At 36.7% G+C, this 14,859-nt stretch overlaps 1 protein-coding gene across 4 annotated transcripts in view; it reads left to right on the top strand.

Annotated features, from left to right (window-relative positions):
* Positions 1-14,859, top strand: part of LOC150086925 (receptor-type tyrosine-protein phosphatase S-like) — a 1,004,071-nt gene that overhangs the window by 114,125 nt on the left and 875,087 nt on the right. For all 4 annotated transcript variants that reach the window (XM_090372826.1, XM_090372825.1, XM_090372828.1 and 1 more), the window contains 2 exons: positions 4,775-4,915; positions 12,178-12,360. In XM_090372826.1, coding sequence (XP_090228952.1) covers positions 4,775-4,915; positions 12,178-12,360 — 324 coding nt within the window. The remainder of the gene's footprint in view (positions 1-4,774; positions 4,916-12,177; positions 12,361-14,859) is intronic.

Genomic DNA, 14,859 nt, shown 5'->3' with positions numbered 1-14,859 from the left:
ATCAGCATTGAGCATGCTCAAACCATTCCAGGCTTTATACACCTCAATCAGCTCACCTTGCAGGTGCCTAGTCTCCAAGCACTTGAATCTGCAAAACTTAAGCCTTTCATTGTAAGAGTAACCCCCTTGTTCCATTCACTAATCTTGTTGCCCTTCTCTGTACTCGTTTCAACCGCTGTACATCCTTAAAATGAGGCCTCCAGACCTGTATACAGCAATCAAGGTTTGGCCTGACCATTGCCTTATACAAGGGGATAATCACCTCCTTATCCCTGCTAGAAAAATTCCTGTACAGCAGACTCTCGATTAACCAGGATCGGATTAACCGAGAAGCAGATTAACCGGGACACTTCAAGACTCCAAATTAAAAAAAAAAATCAACCAGAAATCAAAAAAAATTCAAGTAATAACTAGAATAGGTATAAACAGATATTTTGCAAGTCGTAAATAAGCGACAAGCGGCATTATAAGTCGTCATTGGGAGATTAGTGCACCTATTATCTTGTAATCCCCGCTGTCTTCACATCCACCGCTCAAAAAAAAAGAAGAAAAAGAGAGACCAAATGTTTCATTTGTTTTTGTGCATCGTATCTATTGTTGTGTTCTGTTGCAGTGCAAAGGGACAAATTTTATTTCGTTATTTATGTCGGGGATGTTGGAATTTATTTTTTTTTGTTTAGAAATCGCAAAAATGATAGGTAAACGAAAAAAAAATTGTACTTTCAGTTAAAAAAAACTTGGAATTATTCAAAAGTTTGAAAGTTGTGCATCTCTAAGGAATCCTTATAATAAAGATGTATCAAAATGGCCAAACATTAAAAAGTATTGTGCGGAATTCAGATTTGTCAATAATAATATAGTAGAAATATATTATTAGTCATTCCTGAGTTACATAAAACTCAATGAAGTAAGAAGTCCTGGAACGTATCTCTTACGTATTTGGCGGGGACTTATGTATTTTTGGATTAACCGGGAAATCGATTATCCGGGATTTGTTTTTTACCATCTGTTCTGGAAAATCTAGAGTCTACTGTATATCTGAATTTGCTGTCTACTGAATTTGCTGTTGATGTTACCAACAGCAAATTCAAAATGGGAAGCATTCAAAGAACTTATCTTGGAAGCTACTAGGCTTTACATACCAACTAAGAAATATTGTTCAAGGTTTAGGCCAAAATGAATGTCAGATGAACTAATGAGGCATATGGCAGAGAAGAAAAATGCATGGGATACTTACAAATTAACACATGACACAGAAGCCTATGATAGATACAAGTTGATATGCCACCAAGTTACAAAAGAGGTTAGGCAGGCGAAGGCAGATTACGAGAAATCCTTGGCAAGGGATGCAAAGAAAAACAGCAAAGAGTTCTTTACTTATGTAAACTCTAGAAGGAAGGGGATGAATCAGATTGGTCCACTTGATATTGATGGGTCAACTGTTGATGATCCTGCCCAGGTAGCTAACAAACTAAATGAATACTTTGCATCGACATTCACACATGAGGAGTTATTCAGCAAGGTGAATGCCAGAGGTGTATTCAACTCTAGCAGTAAGCTACAGAATCTTGAAATAACTGGGAGTAAAGTGGAGGAGAAACTGTTGAAGATAAACACAAGAAAGGCACCCGGGGTGGATGGGATCTATCCAGTTATATTAAAGGAGGCAGCAAAGGAAGTAAGCAAACCCTTAGCCATAATTATGAGAGCTTCCTTGGACTCAGGGGAGGTACCCATAGACTGGAAATGTGCAAATGTGACCCCAATTCACAAAGGAGGATCAAAGGCTGACACAAGTAATTATAGACCTGTGAGCTTAACTTCTGTTCCAGGAAAATTAATGGAGGCACTGGTTAAAGAAGCACTGCAGGATCATTTAGACAAGACTTCAGTTATAGCTCAGACACAGCATGGTTTTGTTAAGGGGAAGTCTTGCCTGACCAACTTGATTGGATACTATGATGCAGTCACAAAAGAACTGGATGTAGGGAATAACTTTGATATTATATACTTGGATCTTAGAAAGGCTTTTGATACTGCTGCACATGGAAGACTGCTACACAAATTGGAGCAGTGTGACATTGGAGGCAAATTGCTGCTATGGATAAAGGGGTGGTTGAGGGGGAGAAGACAGAGAGTGGTAATCAATGGACACTGCTCATCGTGGACTAATGTTATTAGTGGAGTCCCTCAGGGTTCAGTGTTGGGTCCATTATTGTTTTCTGTATTTATAAATGATATTGATGATGGTATATCAAGCTGCATAAGCCTCAGGCTTCCTTGCACTACAAGGCTAATAATAATAATAATAATAATAATAATAATAATAATAATTAATGTCCAAGTTTGCAGACGATACAAAGGTTGGCAGGGTTGTCAAGGACACTACTGACACTATGCTGCTGCAACAGGATCTGGAAAGGTTGAGCAGATGGGCTGAGAGGTGGCAAATGAAGTTTAACATTGACAAATGTAATGTACTACACATGGGAAACAGCAACCCCAGAGCAACGTATCAACTCTGTGGTACTACACTGACAGTGGTAGAGAATGAAAGGGACTTGGGGGTGGTTGTGCAGGCAGATATGAAGTTCTCTGAGCAGTGCAGACGGGCTGCAAGAGTAGCTCATGGAGTATTGTCAATGATATACAGGAATTTTTCCAGCAGGGATAAGGTGGTGATTATTCCATTGTATAAGGCAATGGTCAGGCCACACCTGGAGTACTGTATACAGGTCTGGAGGCCTCATTTCAAGAGGGATGTAGAGCTGCTGGAACGAGTACAGAGAAGGGCAACAAGATTAGTGAATGGAACAAAGGGGTGCTCTTATGAAGAAAGGCTTAAGTTTTGCAAATTACAGTGTCTGGAGACTAGGCACCAGCGAGGTGATCTGATAGAGGTGTATAAAGCCTTGAATGGTTTAAGCATGCTCAATGCTGATGGGATTCTTCCTCTAGCTCAGAAAAATCACCTGAGAGGGCATAAATTCAAATTGAGGAAAGACAGATGTAGGATAGACGTGCGGAAATTTGCCTTTAGCCAGCGGGTGGTTGGTTGGTGGAACAGACTTCCATCCCTTGTGGTGGAGGTTGATAGCCTAAATAAGTTTAAGGCTCAGCTGGACAGGTATTTTGAACGAACAGAGGGGTGAAGTAGAAGTGGGTTTTTTTTTTTTTTTTTTTGGCTGATGCTGCATAAGCTTGCTTTCTTGCATCAAATGCCTCTACTAATGCTAATGCTAATGCTAATGTTAGTTTTTTTATTTATTTGCTTTTAAAAATATTTTTGGAAACATTTAGCTTGTCTGAGAATTGTTTTCTGTATATATTTTGGGTGTCAGACATTGCTGATTGTGTGTGGGGGGGGGTATCATTGGAAAGATACAAGATTAGTGACATAATCCATTGAATCATGTCACTAACCTGAAAGTGGTTAGTGACACAATCCATTAGATCAGTGGTTCCCAACCAGCATGCCTCAGCACATTGGTGTGCCACGACCCTTTTAAAATGCACCACGAGATTAGGAAAAATTCCATTGAGTTCGATGACAATCACTGTTTAGGTGTGCCATTAATATTCATCTTTTAACTTAAAGTGTGACATGAGTGACAAAAGATTGAGAACAACTGCATTAGATCATGCCACTGACCTGTATCTTTCCCGTGGTCTGATCAGCTTATAAATAATTTGAAAATAGCAGAAGTTGTATTGGGTCTGCTTGGGTGTTCTTATGATATTAATACAGTTGAACTGCAACTGATTATAAGACTATGGGACCACAGAAAAAAAAAAGATAAATTATTGAATAGTGTTATGAATATGCTAGAACTATTCAAATATCCATTTGGGAAATTCCTAGGAAGAGCATCTTATCTATACAATGCGTACTCGGAGATAGACATAACAGAAGGAGAGGAGTGGTTATGCTTCTGATCAAAAAAACACATAGATTCAAGAAAAGTATATACAATGGATGGAGAATATTGGAATTCCTAATGTGGAGACTGAAGGACATTACTGTACTGTTAATCCCACAGCTGTACTGAATATGGAAAGAACATTCTTTACTGTGTGCTGTAACAATAGGTTTATTAAATTCTTGAGTTCTAACATTCATTTGCACTTAGATATATAACCCTAGGGCTCACATCTGGTGAGTATGGGCTTGGCACACCCAGGGTCCTGAGCTGGATATCATCATCCTTCTCTCTCTTGGTAATTCCCTTCTCTCTCTCTCTCTCTCTCTCTCTCTCTCTCTCTCTCTCTCTCTCTCTCTCACACACACACACACACACACACACACACACACACACACACACACACACACACACACACACACACACACACACACACACACACACACACACACACAGGGTAAATCAGAAATTTGTTTTTCCTGGTGCAGCGAAAGCTTAAGGCTTCCTTGCACCATATAACTGATAATGATACTGTATATATCTCAAAACTCACTAAAATATTTTTAGACAATTTTCCACAGAAAATTTAAAAACTGTTCATTGAACAGTATCAAAATGACCTCCATGTTTCTGTTTTCACACATTTTCCAATAGGTTAAGAAAAGTATTATTGGCTTAAGAAAAGTATTGTGCTAAAAGTATTATTGGCAACTATCATTCAAAGGTGTTAGTATTCCCAAGCTGAAATGTTGTTTCTTATTATAATTAAAGGAATTATTTTTAATTCTGGCAAAAACAGTATTTATTCATTTTCCTAAAATAAAGTAGATTGATCATTTTTTTTTTTTTAACAGATTGTGAATATGGTATGTATGGAGCTGATTGCAAACAAACTTGTCATTGTGCCAATGAAAATGAGGCTTGTAACAGAATTACAGGAGTTTGTAATGGAGGGTGTGCAGATAGTTGGAGAGGCAATTCCTGTCAAATATATGGTGGAGTATTTTAAATTTCATCTAACAATTAAGATAACGTTCTTACAGTTTATTCAATAACCAAGGAAGAAGAAATAATGCTAGTCATATGTTTTTGAATAATTTTAATTACTTGTTTCCTTGATAAATAAGTAGATTGGACATTTTACTCCATCGCATCATATATTGAAACCATAAGTTTAGCTATCGAAAATTTTTTTTATGACTTTTATTTTTGAAACAGCATACTCTTTCTTCCTGTTAAAATCATTCTTATAAACAATTTTGCAATTTTTTTTTCCCTTTCATACATTTTACTTTGTTTCTCCAATACCTTAAAAATTATTATTTTTAATGATTACTTTTAAGAATGTAATTGGGAGTATTTAGTTATTCACTAAATGATTCACTCACTCCTCTCTTCATTTCTCCCTTATGGCCATAGGTTGCCATAAGCATGGCATTCCATAGCCACAGTTGCTAATTCACCTGTAAAATTGTAGAAAAACAAATAAACAAACTTTATGATAAGAGCCTTGTCGATCAATTCGGCCCTGGAAAGATTGTGCAAGGCTCAAGGGGTAGAATTTTTTTCAGCCTGATCTGTACTTGTTAACAGGAGAGACTGCTTCTACAGGGATGGGATACACTTAAATAGAAAGGGTGCAAGAATGTTTGCTGATGCTATCGAGACAGTGTTAGGTGGGTCGGAAAACTGCTAGATTGGGGGGATACAAGGACTAATAGATTAACAGTAGCCACTGGCAGAGGTGAAAGTGATTCTTGCACTGCTTCTATTGAAATGGGCAGCAGCCTGGAAAACAAGATGTAGGGTATTTCAGAGAATGCTGGGAGTCATTGCGGTACAAGTAAACACATGGGTTGTGTTAGGATAGCTAAGAATAGGAACAGGTGCATGTATCCTTGTGTGTACACCAATGCTAGGAGTTTGGTAAATAAATTTGATGAATTTGAGGTATTGCTCAAAACATCAAAGGCAAATATTGTTGGGATATCGGAGACATGGTGTCGCACAGATATAAGAAATGCAGAACTGGAATTTGGGGAGTACAATGTGTACAGAAAGGATAGACAGGATAGGAAGGGAGAAGGGATTATGCTATTAGTTAAGAAACACATAAAATCCAAGGAAGTGAAGCCATTCAACATCGCTGGACAGTGCAGTGTCGAGTCAGTTTGGTGTGACATAAGCATTGGGAGATCAAAATTGAGAGTAGGAATGTGCTATAGGCCTAATGAATCTGATGAGTATAATAAGAAAACTGTACAGGGAAATAGAGTGGGCCAGTAAATCAGAGAGTCTTATAATGGGGGATTTTAATTTCCCAGATATTGACTGGAATTTGTGGGTTGGTCACTCACTCACCAATTCACTCACTCACTCACTCACTCACTCACTCACACACACACACACACACACACACACACACACACACACACACACACACACACACACACACACACACACACACACACACACACACACACACACACACAGCATGGCTTTTGTGGATTTATTGGATGATTGTTTTCTACATCAGCATGTTCGGGAGGCAACTAGAGGGAGTAATACTCTTGATTTGATTATCAATAGTGATTCTTCATGCATTAAGAATCTGCAGATAGAGGAACCACTAGGTGGCAGTGATCACAGTGTGCTGAAGTGGGATTTACTCAAAGAGGTAACTACCATCAGGGGTAAAGGGAAGGGTTATTGCTTTCATAAAGGCGACTACGATGGTCTGAGACAGTATTTAAATTCTATACAGTGGGATCAACTGATGATATTGCCAACAGCAAATTCAAAATGGGAAGCATTCAAAGAACTTATCGTGGAAGCTACTAGGCTTTACATACCAACTAAGAAATATTGTTCAAGGTTTAGGCCTAAATGGATGTCAGCTGAACTAATGAGACATATGGCAGAGAAGAAAAATGCATGGGATACATATAAATTAACACGTGACACAGAAGCCTATGATAGATATAAGTTGATCTGTAACCAAGTTACAAAAGAGATCAGGCAGGCGAAGGCAGATTATGAGAAATCTTTGGTAAGGGATGCAAAGAAAAACAGCAAAGAGTTCTTTACTTATGTAAACTCTAGAAGGAAGGGGATGAATCAGATTGGTCCACTTGATATCAATGGTTCAATTGTTGATGATCCTGCTCAGGTAGGGTAGCTAACAAACTAAATGAATATTTTGCATCAACATTCACACACGAGGAGTTATTCAGTGAGGGGAATGCCAGAGGTGTATTCAACTCTGGCAGTAAGCTAGATAATCTTGTAATAACTGAGAGTAAAGTGGAGGAGAAATTGTTGAAGATAAACACAAGAAAGGCACCTGGGGTGGATGGGATCTATCCAGTTATATTAAAGGTGGCAGCAAAGGAAGTAAGCAAACCCTTAGCCATAATTATGAGAGCTTCTTTGAACTCAGGGGAGGTACCCATGGACTGAAGATGTGCAAATGTGACCTCAATTCACAAAGGAGGATCAAAGGGTAACACAAGTAATTATAGACCTATTAGTTTAATTTCTGTTCCAGGAAAATTAATGGAGGCACTGGTTAAAGAAGCACTGCAGGATCATCTAGACAAGACTTCAGTTATAGCTCGGACACAGCATGGTTTTGTTAAGGGGAAGTCTTGCCTGACCAATTTGATTGGATACTATGATGCAGTCACAAAAGAACTGGATGCAGGGAATAACTTTGATATTATATACTTGGATCTTAGAAAGGCTTTTGATACTGTTGCACATGGAAGACTGCTTCACAAATTGGAGCAGTGTGGCATTGTAGGCAATTTGCTGCTATGGATAAAGGGGTGGTTGAGGGGGAGAAGACAGAGAGTGGTAATCAATGGACACTGTTCATCGTGGACTAATGTTATTAGTGGAGTTCCTCAGGGTTCAGTATTGGGTCCATTATTGTTTTCTGTATTTATAAATGATATTGATGATGGTATATCAAGCTTAATGTCCAAGTTTGCAGATGATACAAAAGTTGGCAGGGTTGTTAAGGACACTACTGACATTATGCTGCTGCAACAGGATCTGGAAAGGTTGAGTAGATGGGCTGAGAGGTGGCAACTGGAGTTTAACATTGACAAATGTCAAGTACTACATATGGGAAGCAGCAACCCCAGAGCAACATATCAACTCTGTGGAACTACACTGACAGTGGTAGAGAATGAAAAGGACCTGGTGGTAATTGTGCAGGCAAATATAAAGTTCTCTGAGTACTTGTTGATGTACTTGTTGGTGTACTTGTTGATCCAATACTGGATTCAGACATTTTTGTTTGGAAGAGAAATGAAAAATATAAATAATTTTTTTTAATTAGTGAACCTGTTGATCAAAAAGTAGCAGCTTACTACTGGATAATAAATAGTCAAAAGAATTCAAGAATTTTACACAGCTGTAAAATTTTTGAATGGACAAAGAGAATTTTACATAGAGCAGCAAGGAGAAAGATAGAGATTTAGACATTGAATTGGTTTTAAGAGGAATGAGTAGTGCAAATGCTCTTCTTGATTGAACTTCTGAAACTGAGAGCAAGTGGGTGCAGCTCAACTAACTAATCTTTATAAAATGTCTTAAATACCAAAAAAAATTGTATTTAACAGATTCCCAAAACATGGAATAATGCTAGTTTCACATCTGGTGAGTATGGGCTTGGCACACCCAGGGTCCTGAGCTGGATATCATCATTCTTCTTTTTCTTGGTGATTCCTTTTTACTTCTGACCCTTGTTCTCTCTCTCTCTCCCCCCCCAGGGTTAAAAAAAATTATTTTTTGGCTTGTGCAGTATAAGCCTCAGACTTCCTTGCACCATATGGCCAATGATAATAATAATAATAATAATAGAGACCTATAAACCAATAAGCTTATTATTATCATCTGTTTATAAAATTTTTATGAAAATAATAAGTAAAAGAGAGCTTAGAATTTATTTGACCTGTATTGCCACTATAGATGAGCATTGGGTGTTTACAATCCTGGGATGAAGTATCAGACCATGCAGTGGACTTCAAAATCAAAAATCATTACCAAAGCCCAAAAAAAGTGTAATTTACAGAAGTCCAGGATCAAAATGATGCTGATCATGTTTTTCAACAAAAGAAACTGGGTGTGATTCACAAGGAATTTATACTTGAAGGGGAGAGAGTCAATGCTGCATTCTATGTACAGGTGCTTCAAAGACTATTGAAGGGCATTTCCCAGATAATGCCACAATTTTGAGAGAAAGGCAGCCAGTTCTTATTGCACTATAATGTCCCCTCCCCATTCTGCACTTGTTGTGAAGACATTACTGATGAAACATGGCATTGTACAGATCAACTATCCACCCTACTCTGCTGATCTATCACTGTGGACTTCTTCGTCTTTCCCAAGGTAAAAACTGCCCTCAGAGGAAAGCGATTTCAGTATGTTGAGGACATAAAGAAAAAACGTAACTACCAAACTGAACATTATCTCTCTCTTCGGATGCCTTTGCTGACTCTTTTGGGAAACTTTTAGAATGGTGTAATAATGGGAGCCGTAGTGGCAAGATAAGCATGGAGAGACATGGGGAGACCTTCATCCAGCAGTGGACTGGCCATGTTTGAAGGAGAAGAAGAATAGTAGGCTGAGAGGAACCATTGTAAACACATGTGCTAGTATTGGTTACATTTGTGTTTACTGTTGTAAACACAACTGCTGGTATCAGTCACACTCCAGTGGAATAAAATAACTAGAAAACTGATCATATTTGTAGTAATAGATAACTACAAGTACTAAGGCAAACCCCTATTCAAGGAATTATGAAAATAAGTTATATTGATTCAGAATTACAAAACTGTAAAATAAAATGAAATTAAAGAAATATAACAAAAGAAATATGAAATAGGAATATGAAATTCTTACTGTAGTCTGTCTAATTCTGCATAAACAAATACACTTCATCAAGTAAAGCTCTAATTGGCCAGTTATTAAGCAATATAGTGGTGTTTTGGCAACTGACTAGTGAGAGCTTTAGTGAATGGCATATATTTGTTTTTTTCAGGATTAAAATGAACAGAGCATAGATAGATATAACAAATATATGTGTACAGTCTTCTATAAACATTAATTATGCAAAGATGCCTAAAATATGGAATTCTCTTGAGCTTCTATACTATGCTGTTATGAAATAATGGATCTGGTTTGGAGATGGAATTATTTTTTTTATTCTCTGCACAACTTTGCTTAGAACATAAAAAAAAATCTGGTTTTATGGTTGTTAATGTTTAATGCATTAATTAAAATTTATTGGTTACAAAATTGTATTACCTGTGTTGTGTCCTGTTTTGATCTGAACTCAGTTTTGTTTTGAATATCAGTATTTTCATATATTTTTTTATATATTCATTTTTTTGTCATATATGTGTGACCAAATTGTCATCTAAATTAACATATGTTGCTAAGCCATATTTCTATGCCATATTTCTGTCCTAATGCTATCTAAATTAATATATGTTGCTAAATTTGTAATTGATTTAAGAAATCGATGGACAGAAGTTTTTTTGCTTCCTTAAACAAATCTCTCTCTCTCTCTCTCTCTCTCTCTCTCTCTCTCTCTCTCTCTCTCTCTCTCTCTCTCTCTCTCTCTCTCCTTCTTCCACCAAATGATTTGGAATGTGCAAGAAATAAGTTGCAGGAAACTTACACCAATGTCCCTCTACACACTGCCTGAAGATAAACTTCAAGAGATCTAGTTTGCTGTTCCTCCCTAAGATTTTATAGTTTGCTGTTCCTCCTTAAGATTTTATAGTTTGCTCTCTGGTTTGTATCTCATTTAACACTGAGAATGTTCCTCTCATTCATTTTATTAATCCCCTTGAAGGCCTTATACCCATCAGGTTGCCTTTAATGTTCTAGTTGCTCATAGCTGTCACTTAGCGGCATTCACCATTTGATCTCAACTTTTATTTTTTCTTTGATCTTTTATTTTGGAGTACTTTTGGAATACTTCTTTGCACCATCTCTAGAAGGTTCAAAGAAGGCAACTAGATCTTTCTTTAAAATGCAGCTTCTGAATCTGGATACAATAATAAATCATAGAACATCATGTGCCTTCCTTGCTGCCTGCTTACACTACATGTTGCACTTCATATTTTTTTCTATCTTAATCCCCAAGTCTTTCCCATTCTGTATGCCCTTTAATTCCTTCCCTTAATCTATAAACTACTCCTGGAGTTTCTGTTTCCCAAGTGTGATACTTTGCATTTGGTAGCATTAAACATTAGTGCCATTTTTTAAATTATACTTGCACTTGGTTTAAATCCATTTGAGCAACATAACTGTTCTAATTGTTAACCACCATCCCACCTTTTAAGTCATTATCTAATTTTGACAGACTCCCTTGTATTCTGTTATAGGTTATGTACATAAGTAAATTCCACATTTGAACAGTAAATAGAAATGTAGGCAGAGATTGTTAATGCTTTCAAAAATATAATAAAATCATTTTCAGAAATAAAATATAACTGTATGAATCTACGCATACATTATTATGTGCAACATATACTGTATAAGAAGTAAAGGATTATTCACTGGTTACTAGCCATAATAGGTGTCTCCGTAGCCAGGTGGGAAGGAGCAGCAGTGCGTAGCACACGCTTCTTGATTAGACCGGGGTTCGAGCCCGTCACCACCAAATACGGAGGATGCGGAAAGGTCAAGGGAATGACCACCGCATATTCCCAGAGCAATATGGCCTTAGTTGCTAATGCTCCTAAAAACCAAACAACAACAACAACAACTAGCTATAATGATGGCTTGTAACTAAATACATTTACAAGTTAACTGTATTTAGTTATTCGTTAATTATCTTGCATGTTATCATGGAACTGATATATGAAACATTGTTCTTTTCAATAAATTAGTTTTATTTTGACGTACTTGTGTAATTAATTTAAAGTCAGCAATATTCTTAAAAAAATAAATAAAAAAACCCTGTTCCTCATTTAATCTAGGCATCTGCTCAATTCCCTAAATTTAAAATAGTTCTGTAGTTCTACAAGATTAAGTAGCAGTTTGTTTTAACAGATTGTTTAAACTTTGGCTAAAATTGGCCTCCATACCAGTGACAGTATAATACTGTTTCTGAAGTTTGTTAGAAATTATAATACATAAGACATGGAATACAAAATTTATAAATACTTACATTGTCTTACAGATGTCACTGATAAAATACAGCAGATACTATAGAATAATCCCTCTTATTTTATAGACCCAAGTGCAACTGATGGCTTTGTAACAGATATTACCACTCACATAACATGTCCAACTGGAAGCTATGGTAATGCATGTGATGAGCAATGTCATTGTGCAGGTAGTACAGCATGTGATACTGTAACTGGCATATGTTATAGTGCCAAATGTGAAGATGGCTGGAATGGAACTTCATGTGATGGTAAGCAGGTTTTATGTTTTTGATTGTAATCCTTGGTTTGTAATCAGTAGCAGTTTTATTTATGCATATTCTTTTATATATGATTTAAGAAATGTAATTGCTTGCTAAAATAGTGCTGATACCACTGAACAATATGTGATTCTTTAGCAAGTGAGGTTCTGGAGGGAAAAAAAAAAACAGAAATAGCAAACAAAAATATATACAGTATAAGCCCAGTTATCCAACGTCTATAGGGATTGGGGGATGCTGTTTGCATGAATTTTCCAGTTATAGGAGCATTACTCTTTTTATCTATACTATACAATGAAATGCCATAATGTGAAATAAAAACTCCCTAGTCACATCACACCAATATGTACGCTACATTTTATTTCTTTTGACTTAATTTTAAAATAACACTTCTTTTCACACCTCTTATAAGGCGCTTCCGTAGCCAAGTGGGAAGGAGCAGCAGTGCGTAGCACAAGCTTCTTAATTAGACCGGGGTTAGAGCCCCGTCACCACCAAATTCGGAGGATGCGGAAAGGTCAGGAATGACCACCGCATATTCATGGAGTAATATGGCCTTAGTTGCTAATGCTCCTAAAAACCAAATAACAAACAAACAAACAAACCTCTTATAACTGAAAACTTATTACCAATTACGATTTTTTTTTATTTTTAAATCATTGAAGAGCCCAGATCATACCCCATTCACAAGCCACATAACAGTTTTCTCCTTTTTCTAATATTCTATGCATATCCACTTTCTCCTTTAATGTTAACACAAACATGGCTACATTTTTCACCAGGATTCTGATTTTTTTTTTGAAAACCATAACAGACAAATAAGTTATGGTTATTTAAGTTCCAGTTAACTATAATTTTTGTTTATAAACATGGTGCTAAGTATCTTTGATTTGTGATGTTTAGTTAAATGATAAATAATGTCATTTATAGAATATTTACATACCAAATTATTTAATATATTATTTATATACTGTATGTAATAAACACAATAATAACTGATCATGAAAATATAACTTTCATCATTTTCATCATAACTCTTCCAATTCCTTTCAACAAAAACAGCTAGAACACTTAGAACTGTTGCTTAAAACTCATTATTTATATTAAGAAAGCAATACTGATTAAGAATAAATTAAATAAAGGATAAAATCAGAGTGATATACACTCTATGATAATGAAACTTACTAATACTCAAAATTTTCCCATTGAATCACTCTGTCTGCACCCACTCAACCATCCCTGGATCCATAGCAGTAACTTTCCACTAATGCCATCTGTTCCAGTGTGCACAGCAGGCTTGGAATAGTATCAGACGGTTTTGATACTGTTCTAATGTAGACACACAGCTGATTATGAGATAATCTCATTAAGCTACAATGTGGCAGGCTGTTAGGGTTTTTTAGTATAAAATTCTATACATATGTGGAAATCAAAAAATACATGTACAGGCAACTCTCGGTTTACGAATGTTTGATGGCTAAGGTAAAGAAAGCCTGCACGAGAAGCATGCAAAAGTTCGATGAAGTTTACCGGTAAAAGTACTTTGCCCGTAACAGCATTTGTATTGTTGCTCGCTCAGTAAACAGGCGGTGGGTGTTATTGGTCCAGAGTAGAAATTGAATCCCATGGGAGATTGAAACCCTCCCAAAGTGGAGAGTGTAACCGATGTTTTTTTTTTTTTTGAATCACTGGTGGACTAGTAGATAAATTGTTTATTAAGAAAAAAAAAAAGACAAAGGAAGCCCACACGAGAAGCAAGGCAATTTTCGAAAAAGTTTACCAGTGAAACTACGTTATGAGCATTTTTTATGATGCCAGAACTTCCAATATGACTCTGTTCGTGATTCAATTAGTGATTCTAAAGAAAAAAGGTCAGGTTACCCCCTCCACTTCGGGAGGGTTTCAAGCTCCCTGTGGGATTCAACTTCTACTCCAGACCGATAACACCCACCATCTGTTTACCGAGCGAGCAACAATACAAATGCCGTTATGGCAAAGTACTTTTACTGGTAAATTTCATCGCACTTTTGCGTGCTTCTCGTGCAGGCTTTCTTTACCTTAGCCTATGATAATTATACTGAACTGTTCTTGGTTAATGAAACTAAAAGTGGTGTGTGGAAAAACTTGTGTCCACAGTTTGTGAATAATTGAAGTGATTTTGAGGAGCCAGTAGAACCCGTGACTGAAGAAATTGTTGAACTGGGCATTAAAACAGACCTCGACCTTGATGTGACTGATGATGTGAGAGAGCTTTTGGACTCGCATTTTGAGGAATTAACAACCGATGAAATAATTGAAATAGAGACATCTAAATTCTGAAGTAACAGAAGAATATGATATTCCATAGCCTCCCAGAACATTTACAAGGCAGAAAATGGCTGCAGCTTTTAAATCAATTTTTCAGGGGTTGGCAGTCTTTGAAGAAGAAGATGCAAATATGGAAAGAATTGCAAAAGTGAAAAGAGGCGTTTATGACTGTCTAGAGATGGG

Source organism: Mastigoproctus giganteus, chromosome 4 (genome assembly GCF_048544385.1).
Source record: "Mastigoproctus giganteus isolate SK-2022 chromosome 4, ASM4854438v1, whole genome shotgun sequence".
NCBI classification, from domain to species: Eukaryota; Metazoa; Arthropoda; class Arachnida; order Uropygi; family Thelyphonidae; genus Mastigoproctus; species Mastigoproctus giganteus.
The sequence above is the reverse complement of the archived record's forward strand: the minus strand, read 5'-3'. Positions and strand labels throughout refer to the sequence as shown.